This window comes from Polyodon spathula, chromosome 22, assembly GCF_017654505.1.
Source record: "Polyodon spathula isolate WHYD16114869_AA chromosome 22, ASM1765450v1, whole genome shotgun sequence".
NCBI lineage: Eukaryota > Metazoa > Chordata > Actinopteri > Acipenseriformes > Polyodontidae > Polyodon > Polyodon spathula.
This window is the reverse complement of record NC_054555.1, coordinates 23,897,559-23,917,909: the sequence shown is the minus strand read 5'-3', so window position 1 is coordinate 23,917,909 and position 20,351 is coordinate 23,897,559. Positions and strand designations below refer to the sequence as shown.

At 38.4% G+C, this 20,351-nt stretch overlaps 3 protein-coding genes across 4 annotated transcripts; 1 reads left to right on the top strand and 2 right to left on the bottom strand.

Annotated features, from left to right (window-relative positions):
* The first annotated feature begins 182 nt into the window (after positions 1-182).
* Positions 183-5,349, top strand: LOC121297197 (ubiquitin-conjugating enzyme E2 G1-like). Of its 2 annotated transcripts, XM_041223333.1 has the most exons (6): positions 186-389; positions 2,255-2,357; positions 2,843-2,940; positions 3,274-3,452; positions 3,889-4,005; positions 4,338-5,349. In XM_041223333.1, the coding sequence occupies exons 1-5, from the start codon at positions 347-349 to the stop codon at positions 3,973-3,975; spliced, it is 510 nt and encodes a 169-aa protein (XP_041079267.1). In that variant the 5' UTR covers positions 186-346; the 3' UTR covers positions 3,976-4,005; positions 4,338-5,349. The 2 variants fall into 2 exon arrangements, with proteins under 2 accessions (XP_041079268.1, XP_041079267.1); XM_041223334.1 differs by lacking the exon at positions 4,338-5,349 and having other exon boundaries at positions 183-389; positions 3,834-4,005.
* Positions 5,350-6,358: 1,009 nt separating this feature from the next.
* On the bottom strand, positions 6,359-10,546 carry LOC121297196 (actin-related protein 2/3 complex subunit 3-like). Its single transcript, XM_041223331.1, has 7 exons — positions 10,424-10,546; positions 9,682-9,781; positions 9,231-9,307; positions 8,613-8,681; positions 8,219-8,345; positions 7,308-7,402; positions 6,359-6,896 (listed from the first exon to the last, which is right to left on the bottom strand). The coding sequence occupies exons 1-7, from the start codon at positions 10,427-10,429 to the stop codon at positions 6,834-6,836; spliced, it is 537 nt and encodes a 178-aa protein (XP_041079265.1). The 5' UTR covers positions 10,430-10,546; the 3' UTR covers positions 6,359-6,833.
* Positions 10,547-11,167: 621 nt separating this feature from the next.
* On the bottom strand, positions 11,168-19,937 carry LOC121297195 (GPN-loop GTPase 3-like). The gene is made up of 8 exons (XM_041223330.1): positions 19,765-19,937; positions 17,021-17,129; positions 16,355-16,522; positions 14,073-14,197; positions 12,771-12,886; positions 12,539-12,635; positions 12,314-12,442; positions 11,168-11,861 (listed from the first exon to the last, which is right to left on the bottom strand). The coding sequence occupies exons 1-8, from the start codon at positions 19,810-19,812 to the stop codon at positions 11,796-11,798; spliced, it is 858 nt and encodes a 285-aa protein (XP_041079264.1). The 5' UTR covers positions 19,813-19,937; the 3' UTR covers positions 11,168-11,795.
* Positions 19,938-20,351: the final 414 nt, after the last annotated feature.

Here is a 20,351-nt window from a genome sequence, read left to right as displayed (position 1 = left end):
ACTGGGTACACACAGATAGGATGCGTACAGCACTTTAATTTATGATAAATTTATGAAACAGTGCGCGGTTTTATAAGGTTATCTTTATAACCCTTCACGGTGTTTAGCTCGTTTGCTGCAGTGTTATTTTTAACCAGGAGTAGGTCGGGCAACCCCGCGTCGCCAGCTCCTACGCGCATGCGGTGTAGGGGTGTTAAATCAGTCCTGCAGCTCTGAAAGTGTCAGGCTGGCAACAGCAGCGTGTTACTCGGCAGACTTCATTTCATCCACTTTACTTTATTTATTTATCTATCTATCTATATTATTTTTACAGCTTTCCATATCCGTCTTTAAAAGCCCGTAAACCATGACTGAACAGTCAGTGCTACTCTTGAGGAAACAGCTAGCAGGTAAACATTCGCTTAATTTTTTTTTTTTTTTTAATTGGTCAAAAACAGTCGTGGTTGGTTTGTTTACAAAGCATGGTTTAGGTTCTTAAAAAATACTGATATGTGCAATGTTTTCTGAAGAAAGTATCCTTCTCGGTTATACTGCGGTGTGTATTTATTGGGGAATGTTATTCATGTGTAATTAATTTTTTTCGAGCAGAACAGTGAGTGTGACATGCCATGTTTACTGTCACATGTAATTTGGTTTAAATTGCGGCAGGTTTAGCTGTGCAACGTTATTTGTTAGTTATTTCTATGTAATACCCCGTTTAATACAATTTTTAAAACGAACAGCAGCAAGCCTTTACTTGCACGATAACTTGTTCTTGTTTTAATATGATCACGCAGTCAGAAACGAAGTCTTTAAGTTGTTCAAACCAAAGAATGGTTTTCTGGTCGTCTCAATTATGAGATCATCAAGGGGCATTCAATGGAACAATTATTAATACTTTTTTATATTTAATTTCGCATTACATCTGTTCGTGTTATGCTAGATCGTTTCTGACATAATATTAAAGCATGCATATTATTATTATTATTATTATTATTATTATTTTATAAATAATCCAGAACACTTTTTGAGGCTAGCCATTAAATAGCCACCCAAATGTGACAGCTTTAGAAAAAAATTAATAATGAGCTGCTTTTGCAAAATCTATTGTTAATTCTGAGTCGATGGCTGATCACTTTTGTTTTAATACCACGACTTGTGGTGCGATGTTAAATAAATAAATAAAGAAAGAAATAAATAGCTCTGTTGGACTTGGCCCTTACCCGGCATGCACCGTTTATTGTTCTCTTGTATCTGGGGGAAACTGAAGATAACGTATCAGTATTTCATCAATCTAACCTATGAGCAGGCTGCTTTTTTTCCCCCTAATGTACCGGTAATGGAAAATAGTGCCCCAGCGTGTGTATTTCATATAACCTCGCACTTTATATGAAATAGCTACTGTTTTAATTCTTTCTGATTCATAGCCTGTTTTAACGGCAGGCAGTGTGTTTATCTACTGTCCTGCCTAACTTCATGCTTCACTTGATGGTAATAGAACAGTAGGTACTGTACATCTCTATGCAATAAATATTGGATCCCCCCCCAATATTGTACTACAGTAGTAAAGGCAAAGATAGGTGTTGTTGAAATGTTACCTGTGAAGTATAGTATCTTGTGTGTTTTTGTTTTTTTGTGATTTAAGGTCATTCTAGTTGAAGTGGGAGTGTTTCCTCCATTTGTGCTTGATTATGCATAACATCACAAGTGATGGAGAAAGGGTACCAGTATAGGGAAGGTGTCTGTCCTGTGCATGCAAAAGTAGCTTCTGCCTCATGTGGGGAGATGGTGTCAGAAAGTGATTAAAATTGCCATTTTGATGGCCTTGGATATATTTTATTTTTGTTCATATTGTGGTGACCTAGACAAATAATGTTTTGATAATTTAAAATCTCTTTAAATAAGTTGCCTTAAAGGATCAACTAGCCCCTCCCCCTTCCCTGGTCCACCTGAGCTGTATTTACCCAATTTCAGTGTAAACTCATCATGTATTCTGGTATCTACAGCCATTGCCTTACATAGACAGTATCCTTATGCTGTGCCTCAGGAACATGGCAGAGGGCATGACATATTTCCATGGAAATTAATAGAAGCCAAGTTTGTACCTAACCTAGAATGTAGTGTATTTATAATGGTGCATTGTTCTCATTTCTCATCAAGCTGCACAAGAGATGAACTCTTCCCTCTGCAGATTTAATGGACTGAGGCAGCGATTTTGTATTTCAGTGACGGCTGGCTTATTGTATAGTAGCAATCCTACCTTCTGTCATTGCAGAACTCAACAAGAACCCAGTGGAAGGGTTTTCTGCTGGGCTGATAGATGACGATGACATCTACAAATGGGAGGTTGTCATTATTGGACCACAAGACACGCTGTTGTAAGTGCACAGGTTTTAAGCTACAGCTGTGTGTTGGTTTGTATTGCCAAGCATGGTAAAGCTTTGTGGGCTGCATATTAAAATGTATCTAGTTTAGATGCGCAAGTGTCATCGTGTGCATTATTGTGATCCCTACTTTTTTTCTATTGCTGGGATTGCGTATTGGCAAAAAGTTATAACTGGTTGCTTGCTTGGCAGCGTTGTGAAACTCGCAAACATGTTAAAACCAGGGGGATCTGGTGCATTCATTCAGAATTTTTTTTTATTTCGAAAATATGGCAGGAAAGGGTTTATAAGAAAGCAGAAGAATTAAACAAGAAATCTTGCCAAAAAGGTAGGACTTGAGTGACAACTTTACCGGGTCAAGTCGACTGTATTGATAGAGACACTAAAAGCAACATGCACAATAGTGACAGTGCTTCAGGTTTTTAAGCAATTTCTAAGTGTGACTCAACTTCCCTTATTTTGTTTGTATTTTATTTTAGTGAAGGCGGATTTTTCAAGGCTTACCTGACCTTTCCCTATGACTACCCTTTGCGGCCGCCTAAGATGAAGTTCATCACTGAACTCTGGCATCCGAACGGTAAGAATCTGCATCTGCAGCATTGAACCTCCTGCGAAATGTTCGACAGAATCGTTACATCTTTGGTTAATAACATTCAACACTTCTATGAGAGGACTAATCTACAAGAATATCTACACATTGACACACATAACTATTTATAACTTCTCAGTCTTGTAGCAGAATAAGGCAATTATATGTGAAACGCATACAAAGAAACCATAATGGAATTGGTGGAGATTGTGAATCTGGCTAAGGTTTGCAGATCAGTTGACAGATGTGTTAAACTTCTGAGGGTCAAAAATGTACCCCTGACTACTGGCCTGCTCGTAATTTCCCTTGTGTGTTCCCCAGTTGCTAAAAATGGTGATGTCTGCATCTCAATCCTACACGAGCCCGGCGAGGACAAGTTTGGGTATGAGAAGCCAGAAGAGCGCTGGCTGCCCATCCACACCGTGGAGACCATCATGATCAGTGTGATCTCCATGCTGGCTGACCCCAACAGCGACTCGCCCGCCAACGTCGACGCAGGCGTGAGTGAAGCAGCGTTGAGTTTAATAATGAACTAACACGCACGCAGTGTTCTATCAACGAATAAGTGTTCTTCTTGCATTTCTACAGCTGTGGTCAAAAGTTTTGCATCGCCTAGAATTTCAGGCTTGAGACCATTTAAAAAAAAATATATATATATATATATATATATATATATATATATATATATATATATAAAATAATTTAGATATTTTATTTAATCTCAAATAAAAGCTGTAATAGTAGTCCAGTATTTCATGTTAGATTTAACAGTGGATTCATTCTTCATTTCATTAAATATTCCTGCTTCTTTCTGAATGTCTGCAACACTTTGCGTATTTCTGTAGAGAACAATTCTCTGCACTTGTGTTTTTGTTGTAAAGGTGCTGTCACTTCAGAGAGACGCATCCCATATTGAAATTCGCTTTGCTGTTGCAGAAAGAGTGGCGGGAGGACCCGAACGGTGAATTCAAGAGGAAGGTGGCGAGGTGCGTACGGAAAAGTCAGGAAATGGCCTTTGACTAGTCTTCAGCACTCGCCTCTAGAATCTAGGGGGTAAGTGAATGTCATAAAATAAGTTAACCGGAGTCAGTCTGTTTGCAATATTACATAATTGCTTCCTTTCTTTAAATGTACTAATCCAAGCATGTTAACAAATAATTAATGCTGTATCTTTTAAGTCCCAGAAGATATGGAATTGTAGTAGCCTAAAACATTCATTCAAATTAAGTTGCAACAAAGGGGGGAATTTTAGTAAGTACTCTTGCAGGGCTGCTTTGATTAAGTCAGATTTTAATTGATTTTAACCCCAAGAAAAATTGGGAGTTAATGGGATACCCCTAAATCATTAGAAATATTATTATTATTATTATTTTCTCCTGTTACAGGTTTGTAAGAAGGACTGAATGAAATACTTTGCTCTTCCACTGAGGCTGGGTTTTGTATTTTACACCCTGTTTTTGATCATCAGGAACTTGCTCTAGCCACCTGAAAGGCTTCTGGTCCTGAAGATACATAATACAAAAATAAATACAAATTTGAAAAAGTTAAATAACTTTAGTTTACTACCTGGAATTGTACATTTATTTATTTTGAATATTCTAACCAATGTAAGATATGTCACTACTGTAAATGACTTGCTTTTATAAATGCTGCAGATTGTTTCTACTTCATGCCAGGTTTCTTATGCAATTTTGAGATTTCTTTTTGAGTTTTCTTTCCAGTGAGACAGATTTTAAGGGACACCTATATTGTTCCACCCTAGTACATGCTGTATAAACCCTAGCAGTACTTAAGTCCTGATCCAGTTCTAGTTTAGTTCTACTGCCAGTTTAAAACGCATTCAATTGCTTATGCCTTCCACCCCTGTTGACAGTGATATGGCAGGTGTTTCTGTATTTTAAAATGTGGAAGTGTTGCTTTTGAAGAATGTATTCAGTCCAATCTCTGATAATGTCATAGAAAGGTTTTGTTAATATCATTGATAACAACATGTATATTGTATACCACTCTGGTAGTATATTATAGTTAGGGCTTTCTGTGTTTTACGCTGACTTCTGTACTTCTTTTTAAAAACGTTCTGCCTGTAAATGAAAAATTAAGGCTGAGATGATTTTTAAAGGCCCGTTTAGTTTCACAGAAAAAATTGCAAATTAAATCAATTTTACTATTGACACATTTCTCAGTTGAAATGCCTGCGTGGCTTAACAGGTATCAATTTAATTTGTAAAGGAGAGTATAAAAAGTCAGGGTAAAACACTGAAAATCAGAAGCCCTAATTATAGTGTAATGTCACATAATCCTCTATTGACTTTGGCTTACAGTCCCATTTGATTGAAAAAAATTGCTTTTTTTTTTTTTTAAACCTTTAGTTAATGCCAGACTTTTGTATAAAAGGTGTTTTTTTTTTTTTTTTTTTTCATGGACCAGGGGTGACTCTGACAAAGTGGTTTCAGTGTCTTTTTTTATTTATTTTTTTTTTTTAGAATATTCACATACCAAATGTCATCAAGCAATAGTCCTCTAACCTTACACACCCTTTATTTAGTCAGTTTGTTATAGATTTTTTTTACTGCATATAATTTAATGTTAGTTCAATTTATTGTGTTAAATTGTTACCCCAGTTCCTTTTACTTAAGTTTTGTTTCTCTCTGTAAATTGTATTTAATCTGAGCCCAATAAAAATGTAAAACATTTAATAATGCTGTCTGGACAGAATTCATTTGTTTTATTCATGTATACAGGCAGAGTTTAAACCTGTGTTAAATGTATCGCCTTTCTTAAATCACAAATCCACTGTGCTTCTCCACACTTGCTGTTGATTTTGATGTACTGCGTGTTTAAACACATCGACTCAGTGGTGTCCCAGATACTACCTCCTTGTTCATAGCAATATTCATTCGAGATCAGTTTTGTGTTCATGCATGGCCCTGCATCCCTCCACAGAGTTTGGGTGTATTACAGATTTCACTTAAGCACCCAACTACTCATTTTTATGAATTGTGTTTGCAGACAATTGCATTTAGAGGTGCTATTTCCCCTCTTTGCACTTTTTTTATTCACATTTTATTCACAAACATACCTGACAACAAACCCTTTATCACATTGTAGCCTCCTCATTCCTGTTTGGAAGGTCAGTGTCTTCATGTTTTACATTCTCGCCCATTGAGTGCTCCCTCGTTACCAGTCCCAGGCTTCGGTGCCACGTTAAAGTCCTTATTGTGTACAGGATGGAGAAGGTGGGGGTGGCTGCACCCCATGAAATGCTAAAATGCTGAATATTTTTGTAGAAGGTGGTGCATTCTGTTTAAAATCCCTGTCTCAGGTCTTACTTGGGTAGTCTTATGTTGTGTTTTAACATGCACAGCCCCCCAAATCCATTTTCTTGTTTAAAAGGACAGGAACTGTGTAAACGAAATGTATTTTATTAATTACATTTTAGTACAGTAAGCAAATAAGTAATTTTATACAAGGCTTTAAAAGCAGGATTAAATTTTAACAAATTTGAAGAAAACACTCAGCAGCAGCGAAATTTGGCTTTGTAATGTAGCAGGAAATAATGAGTTATTTAAAATGGAATCTAAATAATCACACTTGAATCCAAGAATGCTAATGAAGAGACGATTTGTCTTTACTTCTGTAAAACAACTAAATACATAAGATTAAACTGTTCTTTATTAAGCACCAGCTTAACATGCTGTACTGTATATAGTATCAAAAATGCCTGTCATTGTCTGACCTCATTTTTTACCCCTAAAAAGAAGGCATGGCAGTTTCATTATATCCACACACTTTAAAAACCACCATGGCAAAACAAATGCTCAAAAACAGTTACATCCAGCTGCAAAGCACAGTTTGTTCTCTCTCTAGTTTCTCATTGTGTTTTATTGGCCAGGAGCAGACAGGCTCTTGTTCATGAACTGCCTCTTCACAAAGCAGATCCACCACTGCAAAGAAAAGACAAATGATAAGGATGGGAATGCGTGCTGTTCGGATCTAGGCTTGGATACTTGCAAACTTTACTTCAATCTTCTCTGCTATGCTTCTACAGTTGCCAGTTCTGTTGTGTTTTAACAATAAACCACAATATCACATTGAGTATCTGTCCTATAACACATTAAGAACTTGTATCGGTCTAATTTGCTAGGGGATTATTGTACGATATAACTGAAAAGTCAACTCCACCTCACAGGATGTTATCTAACTGAAACTATTTGGGAAAGGAAAAAAAAAAAAGGTATGTAGTTTTAGTAAATTAATTTAGTAGCAATGTACACATACACCAATTGCTTATTACATACACCACATTACCTTGTATAATAAAGGTGCATGCTATTTTTAAATGCACAGCATCTCACCTTGCTGGGTTTATCAGTCTGAGGATCAAACACTTTCTCACACAGCCTCAAGCCAGTCTCCTGTCTTATCTGCTGCAAATAGGTCCTCATGGTTTCTGCAGGTACAGAGTGATTTAAAGACAGTATTACTTTGTGTTTAATATCCTGTTCTTTATTTTGTTCTTGTGAATATCAGTATTTAAAAACACATATAATATTCTGTGCAACTTAGTTACTACACTATTTTACAGGTAAACATCAGCTGGGATTTTGTACATTTGTGTTTAATTAATCATTACCTAAAAGATTTATGGCTAAAGATGACCTGGATTTTAACTCTTTTCACTGCATCACTTTTTGTATGATTGTGTTGGTTATTTCTAGATACTGTACAACATGGGTTATGGGTTCTGCTAATGCATAAATATATATATACTGTGAAAATAATGTCTGAACAAAACTGTATACAATTTGCTGGATTTGAAAGGGGACGTGCCGTTTAGTTTGTATCATTTCATCCTGCCTTCACAACCACACCCAGCACAGTGCACAATCTGGAGACTGAATTGAGGGACCACAAGGCTGTCTTTTCAATTAGTCTAAAACAGCTGTAGATCCAAATATCATTAACACCATTACATGATGACCCTCCATGAGTTTATCAATTGCTTTGAGTGAAATACACCAAAGAGAGACACAGTTAAATGTTTGATTTCTATAAGCTCGGTAAATCAAGAGGCCCTATTTCAAAACCTAAATGGTGGTGTTACTTAGACCCATCACAGACCAGATCAACTGAATAGATCCGCAAAGTGGAACTGGAAAATGGGGAGCCACTACCGCATCACACTGTAAAACAGTTCCATTACGAGGGAGTGTTTACATTAGCTGTGGAGCATGTACACCAGAGGAAAGACCTGGACCCCTCTCACCTTCCTCCTGCTTGTTAGTGGGCTTGGCGTACATGCCGTTCAGAGGGAACCCTGGCTCCCCAGGCATTGGGAAGTTGGTAATCCCCAGAGTGTACATCTCCTTCTCTCCCTGGCTTCGGGAGTTGCACTGAAAACAATGGGAAGTCCACATACTTTATAACTAACTTGTGTTCAGTCGGTAACCTTCTATTGTCCTCTAAATATTATAAAGTGGCATTACATTTGCTACAGTATACTTAGTCTTTGGTAATCCTGTACTTCTGATATTCTCACTACTTCCTTTTTATGGCCATTGGTCACTAATTAATTCACAACCTTCCTGCAAACTGTTTGTGAAAATCTGCATTCAGAAAGTCATATTGCAATATGTAGGCCTTTCTATAGCCTTTCTTACCTTCTGAAGTTTCTTTAGACATTCGGAAATATATAGAGTTACATAAATCAAAGTCCTGTCTGCTTCATTCTGCAATGAGAACAACCATTTTTAGTCAGAACTGGGTAAAGCGTGGCAAAGTCTTGTTTGTTGGGAAATAGAATAACTCATACATGAAGAACATCTTAAATGTATGGTTTTTGTGACTTTTAAGAAGATATGTTCAGAAGCTTCAGCAGCACAATAAAACTGTCAGGCTGTAGAAAAGGACAGAACAGGCTCAGGCATGCTGCTCCTACACAGAGACAGGAGCCCTGGAGCCAAACACCAGGGCTTGGTGTAGCAGTTTACTGAGCTGCACAGCACACAACATGCATTTTTACTATGAAACCTAATGTTTTATTTTTCAAATTGCAAACATTTATGAATCTACTGTTTGAATTTGAATTTGAACATGAATTTATTCAGTCTAGGGCACATTTGTGCATGTGAAACTATTAGGTTTTAACATTAGATTGTCTAGGCCCATTGAATAACACTAATGAGATGTTACAATATGGTCACGATATTGATAAAGGGTGAAAACAGCTTACAGGTTTAGGGAACAGGCCCAGGGCCCATCACTTAATATTTTCTTACCTTGATTTCATAATTTTTGAAAAAGACATTGGCTTTAAAATAGTAGATGGCTTCATCAAGGATGTCTGTATCTTTGGCTAAAGGAGGAGGCAATGCAAACATGATGATTTCAGAAACAAGCAAGAGTCTAAAAGTAAACCAGTAGCTTTGTTTTACATTTGCGGGAGGCATTTTGAACTTGAAAATAATTGCAAGCAAAAGTGATAGTCTAGATGGGGCAAAGGCTAAACCTTCAGTATTTGGGCCCCTTTCACCTCTGGAGTCCTGGGTTCAGTTTAATTCAGAGATGAAAATAACTCAAACTGCTATGCAATGGGAGTCTCACTTCCATCACTTAAATGCAATGTATCCTTCAGCCTACAAAATATACAGCTTACATCGATTGCTATCTAAATTTGGTTTTGTTTAGAATTAGTAAAAACAGAACAAAGTCTGGGGAAACTAAACTTACTTTCTCTGGGAGCTGGCCCTTTGAATTGTGTTCTGAGCGGCAGCAGTGCCATGTTACCAATGAATTTGGTATTAGAGTCCATGAGAGTGGAGTGGTAAGCCTGTCAAAAATGGAAGTTACTTGACAAAGGAGGACTACGTTAAACAAGACGCGCTTTTAAACAAAGCAGAAATATGCACACTGCTTTGCAGTGCGTTATATTATTACACATTTGTATTTATGCGTTTAAATTTCTAACATCAGAGCTTAACAATAAATAAAACAGCAGGTCACGAAATACAAAATTGAACTGGTGATGTCTGTGGTTCACTAGAAATTCAACGCCGGTAGTGTAATGCTCTTGTGCTGCATCAACAAATACTAGCCCGGAGAAAACAATACCTACCGCTACCACTAATAAAATACTACTGCCCTAATTTTTAAACGTCTTATAATAAACATACACAAGAAAATAAAAAGGCATTTCTTTTTCTGTCTGTACGGAAAGTCCAACTGGTGTTGTAGTATACGGTAAGGAGCATATTGCAATGTATACCGTTTAGGCATTCAGCACTTACCGAAAATTAAATTGTACCCATTTAATTAAATGAGAGAAAAAAAGCAAAGTTTATCTAATTAATTTAATCAGGGCGTGGAACTGACTTCCTCTATTCACGCCTGTTCTCCCATTTACATAATTAAATTATACATTTCAATAAAAACGAAACCCACAAAACGAGCGCTTATATTAAACAAAACTCACCGGCATGTTGAGTCTATTTTATTCAAGGAAATCTAAAAGGAAAGAAATTGTGTCAGACTGTCCCTGTGTTTGCACAATACTTCCGCAGGCCCACCCTGAACTGCGGCTTCAGGAAGTGAGAAAACGCTTCCACCTTAATACTTGTGATGAAGCAAATACGCCGCAAGGTGGCGCCAATATTGAGGTCGCGTAGCTATAACTAGCCAAGAGCCCCAATCAAAAAAGACCAATCTAAACTTATATTAACTACAGGACAAAATCAGTACCGACAATGGCTATTGTATTTTATATCAGCTTTCTACCGGAATGGTCTTCATCCTTTAGCAATTACATAGGTTGGTTGCTATTGCAGCTAGTGCTTTTAATGCGCATTATATTTGTCAGCGCTAATGTTAATGATTTATTTATTTATTTGTTTATTTTTTTACTGGCAAGTAGAATGGTGTTTGCCCCCATTTTCTCGGAAAGGAAAATAAAACACTACAAAAAACTAGAAAGAAACAACTTTGAACAATATTATTTCGCTACTTCTCAGGTAACATGTAGTCTTTGTACTGGCTTCTTAAACCACGCCCTCACACAAAACACTCAAACTAACACCCACCCACCCACACACAGAGTTCCCCTCTCACCACCAACATGCATTTGCAAGCATCTTCAAGGTACTGTATTTCAAAACAAGGTTTGCAAACAATACCCTCAATGATGTTCAAATAAAAATAAGAAAAAACACAATACATCAGAGATAACGAGGTTTCTTTATACAACGCATTTACATACATTGACAAACATACAAAAATAAACCAGCTTGATAGGTTGAGTAATATTTGAGTTTTCAACTACAGTGATGTAAATTATTCCAGCTTTCGAAGCAGTAATAAATAACCCTTCAATTAATGAAGTAAATGAGCATGCTGTTTTTAGATAGTATCAAATCGAAAGTAAGGCTGATATTAGTACAATAACTTTTCGGCTGGTACTCTGCTCTGCAATCTATCTTTCCTGTTGCTTTCTCGTGGGTGAACAATGGCTGGTAATGTTTTTTCCTGAATAAACACACTGCACAGCCCTCATTGACCAAGGTTACTAACTGAAAAGATTTAGGGCGCAATTTTTTTTAGGCTGAACTCCTTAACACTTCCAGACCAATTTCTGTTAACCTTTAATTTTCCACATTGTTCAAGATCCAGAAGAAGATGACGTCACATCGCTCACAACCAATTATTCTACATGAAGAAACAAGTATTTCAAAAGAAGTGACCAGACAGCAGAGAGGATCTTATTGAAGATGTTATTGCTTGTTTTATAAATAATATACTGTCAAGAAGACCAAGGAGGAGGTCGCTGATTTTCATTCAGTATTTCTTCTGCTTCATTTGCACACTTTGTCTTGGAAAAATGCATCATAGTTTGCATCATTGGGCTCCTCTTCCATCACCTGCAATATAAGGAAAGCGGTTCAGTTGCAGGCCAGCAGACAGGCACTCACGTGATTAACAAGCACCAGAAGCACTTTGTGCCAACCTTGCTTTTAGCTTTCAGGTCTGTTTGAACAGACAGGTTCCACTTAGCAGAAATGTTACTGCTCTTTTTCACCATGGCATTTTCTGGACTTCTTAACTTGAGTTCATGAACGCAAATACAGAAAGTTATTACTATGCCAAGTTAGTAGAATTTCCCTGACACTGTTTAGGGTCATTATGACGTACATTTTCATCACAGAAATATAAAAAAATAAAAGCCAATACATTATTTCAGTCGATCTATCTTTTAAAGCAGCACTATCTGAAGAGTACAGCTGTAGCACAGAACAGCAAGCGCACTGAAAAGCGGAACACCACGCCTCAGATCAAGCCGTGGACTTTGAAGAATTTCCTCCCGAGCTCTCACCTTGGGCTCTTTGAACTCCAGGTCCTCACCGTACTGGATGGCAAAGTCAATGTGCTGCAGGACGATGTTAATACCCTCTTCATCTGTGCGGTCAAACATCAAGAAACGAACCATGCTGTAGTCATCAATCTAGACACAGAGAGAAGACATGACTAAGCTACATATACATAACACACACACATATTACACATATAGTTCTGTATGCAGATTGTTTGCTAGACTTACCAAACCACAGATAGCTTTGGTTAGTTTCTTAAACTTTTCACTTCTCAGTGTAGTGCTATTATCTTCAAGTAAACAGTACATATCCGGGTCTAAATATCTGAAGACAAAAAAAATAATAATAATCTTAAATGGTTTGAAATATTTGTTGGTTAGCATTTTGCAAATACAATTATTCTTGCACCACTTATTTTTTAATTGCAATGTCTATTCATAGGAAACCTTTTCAACCTACTTTTCAATCTCCCTCTTGGCTTTCTTGCTGAGCAAGTCTATCTTGGTCATGATGTTGACCTGAGAGATTTCCAGGGACACCATTGCACTCAGCGCTGCCATGGTACCTGAGATGAACTGGAAAGCAGACCAGAGGCTAATTACAATTACATTTACAGCAGCATTATTTGCTGAATTGCAATTACAATACTACTTTGTTCAGTTAGAATGATGCTGAAGTTATTACAATTACACTAGAAAGTAACACAAACAACTACAAGCATTAATATACTGAGCATCAAAAGAAACTTATCACTTATATCTGGATAAAATTCACTAGATGTGATCGGCAAATGACAAACTCTGTGCAGTGACTTTTTATTGTGCTGATTAACAGTTGACATCACAAAGATGCTGCAAAATGATCTGTCGATCTTGGCCAGATGTTGTGACTCTTGGTCTCCCAGTTCGTGGCTTGTTATTGACAGTGTGTCTGGTTATACCGTCTCGCCAGGTTTGAAATTTGCTGGCTGTGAGTACCCAAGATGACGAGCCACAGTACGCTGCCCTAGTCCAGCCTCCAACATGCCAATTGCATGAAGGCGCTGCTCTCTTGACAGACGTGGCATATTGTCTGTGATTTTCTTTATTGCTTTTATTCAAGCTTGCAATTCAACAGCTGAAATCACTCCATATCCAGTGTCCAATCAACTGTCTCACTAACTAGGTGATTAAGTGCATGTGCTTCAGTCATAGTCACTCAAGCGTGTCACTGTCAAGGATGAATGATCGAGTGAATAAAAAGAAACCAAAAACATTTCTTTAATGACCATCATTTATATACCTTATTTTTTAACGAAAATAAATGTGCTATAATAGTGATGTTTCTTTTGATGCTCGGTATATGTTTAGTCTATTTATTTGAAATAACCAAGCAATAAATCACAGTTACAAACACAGAAAACATAACATGTAACTTTTTTTTTTTTTTTTCAAAACTGGGGTCACTAAAAGTGGTTGAATACAAGAATAATGATCAAATGACAAAAATGCATAATTAAACTGTAATCAGTCAATGATATAGTATAATCACAATTACGCAGGTGTACCAAGATTCAGCTATAGTTACACTGTAACTGCAATTAATTACGAATCCCGCAATTACAATTGTAAATTGACCCCAGGTCTGCTGGCGAGACAGGAGGACGAGGAGCGCAACACTCAAATAATAAACAGACAGCAACAGCCTACAGGTTAACGCTTCCATGTTCATCCCCCTTCAGTCTTGTTTTGTCTTGTGATTTTAAACTAAAGCAGCAGGCACCTTAAAGGACTCCACCATGAACTGAGAATCAACGAGAAACACTCCACAGACTCTGAACTCCCACTGCTGGAGCTGCTCCACAATCTGCTTCATCACTGGCAGGTGAGTGTAGAGCTCGATCTGACCTGCAACACAACAGAGAAACACTCTGATCAGAACACACACCCCCGGGAATATTCATAAACCACTCTGATCAGAACACACACCCCCGGGAATATTCATAAACCACTCTGATCAGAACACACCCCCCCGGGAATATTCATAAACCACTCTGATCAGAACACACCCCCAAGAGAGTATTCATAAACCACTCTGATCAGAACACACCCCCCAGAGAATATTCATAAACCACTCTGATCAGAACACACCCCCCGAGAATATTCATAAACCACTCTGATCAGAACACACCCCCCGAGAATATTCATAAACCACTCTGATCAGAACACACCCCCCGGGAATATTCATAAACCACTCTGATCAGAACACACACCCCCGGGAATATTCATAAACCACTCTGATCAGAACACACCCCCAGAGAATATTCATAAACCACTCTGATCAGAACACACCCCCCGAGAATATTCATAAACCACTCTGATCAGAACACACCCCCCGGGAATATTCATAAACCACTCTGATCAGAACACACCCCACAGAGAATATTCATAAACCACTCTGATCAGAACACACCCCCCGAGAATATTCATAAACCACTCTGATCAGAACACACCCCCCCGAGAATATTCATAAACCACTCTGATCAGAACACACACCCCCGGAGAATATTCATAAACCACTCTGATCAGAACACACACCCCCGGAGAATATTCATAAACCACTCTGATCAGAACACACCCCCCAGAGAATATTCATAAACCACTCTGATCAGAACACACCCCCAGAGAATATTCATAAACCACTCTGATCAGAACACACCCCCAGAGAATATTCATAAACCACTCTGATCAGAACACACCCCCAAGAGAATATTCATAAACCACTCTGATCAGAACACACCCCCAAGAGAGTATTCATAAACCACTCTGATCAGAACACACCCCCAAGAGAATATTCATAAACCACTCTGATCAGAACACACCCCCAAGAGAATATTCATAAACCACTCTGATCAGAACACACCCCCAAGAGAATATTCATAAACCACTCTGATCAGAACACACCCCCAAGAGAATATTCATAAACCACTCTGATCAGAACACACCCCCAAGAGAATATTCATAAACCACTCTGATCAGAACACACCCCCAGAGAATATTCATAAACCACTCTGATCAGAACACACACCCCCGGGAATATTCATAAACCACTCTGATCAGAACACACCCCAGAGAATATTCATAAACCACTCTGATCAGAACACACCCCCAGAGAATATTCATAAACCACTCTGATCAGAACACACCCCAGAGAATATTCATAAACCACTCTGATCAGAACACACCCCCCGAGAATATTCATAAACCACTCTGATCAGAACACACCCCCAGAGAATATTCATAAACCACTCTGATCAGAACACACCCCCCGGAGAATATTCATAAACCACTCTGATCAGAACACACCCCAAATATTCATAAACCACTCTGATCAGAACACACCCCCCAGAGAATATTCATAAACCACTCTGATCAGAACACACCCCAAGAGAATATTCATAAACCACTCTGATCAGAACACACCCCCCAGAGAATATTCATAAACCACTCTGATCAGAACACACCCCCCAGAGAATATTCATAAACCACTCTGATCAGAACACACCCCCCCGGGAATATTCATAAACCACTCTGATCAGAACACACCCCCCAGAGAATATTCATAAACCACTCTGATCAGAACACACCCCCCAGAGAATATTCATAAACCACTCTGATCAGAACACACCCCCCAGAGAATATTCATAAACCACTCTGATCAGAACACACCCCCCAGAGAATATTCATAAACCACTCTGATCAGAACACATCCCCCAGAGAATATTCATAAACCACTCTGATCAGAACACACCCCCCAGAGAATATTCATAAACCACTCTGATCAGAACACACCCCCCCCAGAGAATATTCATAAACCACTCTGATCAGAACACCCCCCCCCCCAGAGAATATTCATAAACCACTCTGAGCAGAACACACCCCCCAGAGAATATTCATAAACCACTCTGATCAGAACACATCCCCCAGAGTACATTCATAAACCACTCTGCCATCAGAACACACACTCTAATTTATCCTGGATAGAAAATGTAATGTAAACATTACCTGGACAGTCAAACAGTACGTAGTCATCCTCAACATGTCCCAGACATTCCTCCAGCCAGCTGAAGTTGTTAGCTAAATACTCCATGCAGAAAACAAGCCCTCCGTTCGGGCCGAACCTTAGAGTGTCATCCTCCATCACATCATCCACCTGAATCAGCTCTCTGATATCTGGGGAAGACACGGCACGGACTTAAAAGGAAGCACCGACACCTTGCTGTTTCAGGTAATTAATCAACTTGTATTTGTGATTGTCTGTCAATACAAATTAGATACACCAGGGACGGAAATAAGACTCCTAATGCATAGCAGTTACACCCATTCCAGGTTTAATACACGCTTGATTAGCATGTGTATAGGTATCAAGCTCAGGTGTGTCGTATTAAACCAGGAATGGATCGCACTGCTATGCAGTGGGTCTTGCTTCCATCAAAGGTACAACTTATACTGTACTACACATACTTTACCATTAAAAATACTGATAATAAATACTGACACTCAGTGTTTTCCCTCATTTGGTTTTATTTGTTTCTAAACACCTTGGCATGTTTAAAGCTTTTTCCACTAGTCTGGGAGATCTATCTTGCCATCCATCTCTGCAGGTGTGTTTCAAGTGCTTCATACTGTAACGTGCACATGGCTCCAAAGCCACAGCACACTGTTACCTACCTGCCATGACGGGATATGCGAAATACTCAGCTGCTGGATCCAGGTTCACCACCTGTACTGACCGGTTGATGGCCTCACAATGCTGGACAATGGTGGCACAGTACGTGCTCTGGTAAGAGTTGGAACAAAAACATAAACAAGCTGTCAAATAACTCATCTGTGCTGGAATCAGATCTAACAAATGTGTTCTATAATTAACCGAAATACAAGGCTACAGAATGTGAAATTTCAACACTCGAAAGCAGGAATTTGTCTGCGTAGTTCACAGAGTAGCATGAAGGCTACGACAGGAGGAAGCTGGACTGCCAATAGATGACGAAACCAATTGTGAAGATACAGTGGTACAGTAGAGTTCACAGATAGGAAACCCAGCATGTAAGAATGCAATACAGTCAGGGGTGACATTCTGCCAGTACTGGGAATCAGGACTTATTTCATCTGCTTTTCAACTCCTCTCTTCAACCTTATCTCAATCGACATTGCTATCCAGATTTCATGCCCACAGTCCACACTGCTTGCATTCTGATTCCTCTTAGTGCTTCTGTTAGCTGTTATTGGACAGCATTACTGTCTGTACAATAACTGCATGTTGATTGGCTGAGCTTTCATTCTGATCAGATTTTATTTTATTCTGTGTCACACATTTCCGCCCATTTTGATTGCATCAGGCTCACTGGTTGATCGACTAGAGAAGACTTTAGCAGTGCCATGTGAAAACAGCAGCATAGAGTAATATTATTGTCTTAACTAGTGCAGAGAAACTATCTGAATATTTGAATGACCATTGCTGCCCATTAATTTGAAGACAAAAATCCAAGTCAGTGTCCGGCATAAACAACATAGTTGATAAATATTAGAAAATTATCATAGCGCATTTTGCCTTGAACTGGTTTACAACATTGTTAGAATTTGCGCTGCAGTTTCTAAAGGCAAGTGATGTGTGGGGCAGTAGGGATTAACATAAAAATAACCCTAACCAATCCTCAGAGTTGGGGAACATCGTCAGAGCAGAAGGAAGCAAGTTTTATTCCAGGACAACCTTGTACTTGGCTTTATTCATGCCAAAGCTGCCCGATTCCAGCCTTGCTGAAGCACCCCCAAATCATCACCGATCCTCCACATTTCACAGTGGGTGCGAGACACTGTGGCTTGTAAGACTCTCCAGGTCTCACCATTAGACGACCAGGTGTTGGGCAAAGCTGAAAATTGGACTCATCTGGGGGTGCTTCAGCAAGGCTGGAATCGGGCAGATTTGTCTTAGTGAAGGGCGCATGAATCAAGCCAAGTACAAGGTCGTCCTGGAAGAAAACTTGCTTCCTTCTGCTCTGACAATGTTCCCCAACTCTGAGGATTGGTCTTTCCAGCAGGACAATGCTCCATGCCACACAGCCAGGTCAATCAAGGTGTGGATGGAGGACCACCAGATCAAGACCCTGTCATGGCCAGCCCAATCTAGACCTGAACCCCACTGAAAACCTCTGGAATGTGATCAAGAGGAAGATGGATGGTCACAAGCCATCAAACAAAGCCGAGCTGCTTGAATTTTTGCGCCAGGAGTGGCATAAAGTCACCCAACATCAATGTGAAAGACTGGTGGAGAGCATGCCAAGACGCATGAAAGCTGTGCTTGAAAATCAGGTTTATTCCACCAAATATTGATTTCTGAACTCTTCCTAAGTTAAAACATTAGTATTGTGTTGTTTAAAAATGAATCTGAACTTATTTTCTTTGCATTATTCAAGGTCTGACAACACTGCATCTTTTTTGTTATTTTGACCAGTTGTCATTTTCTGCAAATAAATGCTCTAAATGACAATACTTTTATTTGGAATTTGGGAGAAATGCTGTCAGTAGTTTATGGAATAAAACAAAAATGTTCATTTTACCCAAACACATACCTATAAATAGTAAAACCAGAGAAACTGATAATTTTGCAGTGGTCTCTTAATTTTTTCCAGAGCTGTATATATATATATATATATATAGAGCTATATATATATATATATATATATATATACACCATGTTTTTCTAAAATCATCACTTTTTTAGGATATTTGTTAGTCTTGAAACAAAACTCCCTCTTTACAGCAGTGGCTGTATTAGTATTTGCTGCTTCTTTGTTTATGGTGAATAGGTTCTATTTTATCAGTTATTTTTTAAGGCTTATTTCGTATTAAATGTAACGTGTACCGATATGTATACATTTTAAAAAGCATTTATTCATTGTCACTCAAATTATGTCACTTTAATGTTTACGTGTAGGAAAAAAATCACTTTAACACACAGGTCTGTTCCACCAGGTTGCGGATAGGGCTACCTGCATGTTTTGTTGAGAATTTCACCCCTGAATAAAATTCCGGAATAAGATTTATAAAACTGAACATTATTTATAGAATACAATATTAATAAAACAATACAGCACATTTATGCAGTGAGGTGTCCCATATAATTTCCCCCGATGGTCAATCTGTACGTGTTTATCGTTGTACCTTACTGCCTACACATGGGTTCGTTTAGAACAGCACTGATCTGACATTCCGTGGGGGAAAAAAAAAACTAAGTAAATAAAAACCGGGTTTGGACTAGTTTAAATGGATCTCAGGGACAAACATACACTTTCAAGCTGAACGAAACAACACATAAATGCCTTCATATATACTTATTGTGGATTTTTTAAAAAATTATTCTGTATTCCCTGCTGATCATCATGGCAACCACATATCAAAACAGTTCAATATTTCACCTTCCCACTGCCAGCAGGACCCATCACGAGCTGTGCAAATCTCGGCATGTCTCTGTTTAACTTGCACCGTACGAGAGAGATTTTAATAAATACTGTGTCCTGCTTTAATCCACATAATAACGTTACTCTCGTCCACTTTCTGATACTTCTCCCGCCATGCTTGTTTCAGACAACTTCCGCCACAATTTGGCTCTACGGGTCTGCGTTTGAGTCAAACGTTGAGACGTTTTCGAAATAACTTCTGTAGTTATTACTCAGACAGACATTAACACTATGTAACACAATTTTGTTCCTGGGTAGTAAGTGTTATTTCCTAATTGCTTATGCCTCAAAAGTATAGAAAATGGCTATTATTCCCCACAAACTTTGCTTTTGTTACCAGGACAGTGATATTTCAAAATATCACTATTTCCAATGGGAAAACGGGCATATGTGTGTCTTTTCGTTCACATAAAGTCAGAAAAAAACAACATATGAATCCAAATTAACATGTATTTATACTAAAGTAATACAAAAATGACTACAAAAGATTTAGAAGTGAGCAGTTTTTCGAGATTTACGATTATACTGTAAATACAGTATAATTG

Coding starts and splice junctions, on each gene's coding strand:
- LOC121297197 (XM_041223333.1), top strand. CDS start 347: ATGACTGAACAGTCAGTGCTACTCTTGAGGAAACAGCTAGCAG. Junction 2,358..2,842: donor GGACCACAAGACACGCTGTT/GTAAGTGCACAG, acceptor ATTTTATTTTAG/TGAAGGCGGATTTTTCAAGG. Junction 2,941..3,273: donor TGAACTCTGGCATCCGAACG/GTAAGAATCTGC, acceptor TGTGTTCCCCAG/TTGCTAAAAATGGTGATGTC.
- LOC121297196 (XM_041223331.1), bottom strand. Junction 8,682..9,230: donor TCAAAAATTATGAAATCAAG/GTAAGAAAATAT, acceptor TTCTCATTGCAG/AATGAAGCAGACAGGACTTT. Junction 8,346..8,612: donor GTCTAAAGAAACTTCAGAAG/GTAAGAAAGGCT, acceptor CATTGTTTTCAG/TGCAACTCCCGAAGCCAGGG.
- LOC121297195 (XM_041223330.1), bottom strand. CDS start 19,812: ATGCCGAGATTTGCACAGCTCGTGATGGGTCCTGCTGGCAGTGGGAAG. Junction 17,130..19,764: donor GTCCTGCTGGCAGTGGGAAG/GTGAAATATTGA, acceptor AACTCTTACCAG/AGCACGTACTGTGCCACCAT. Junction 12,636..12,770: donor GCCAAGAGGGAGATTGAAAA/GTAGGTTGAAAA, acceptor TTTTGTCTTCAG/ATATTTAGACCCGGATATGT.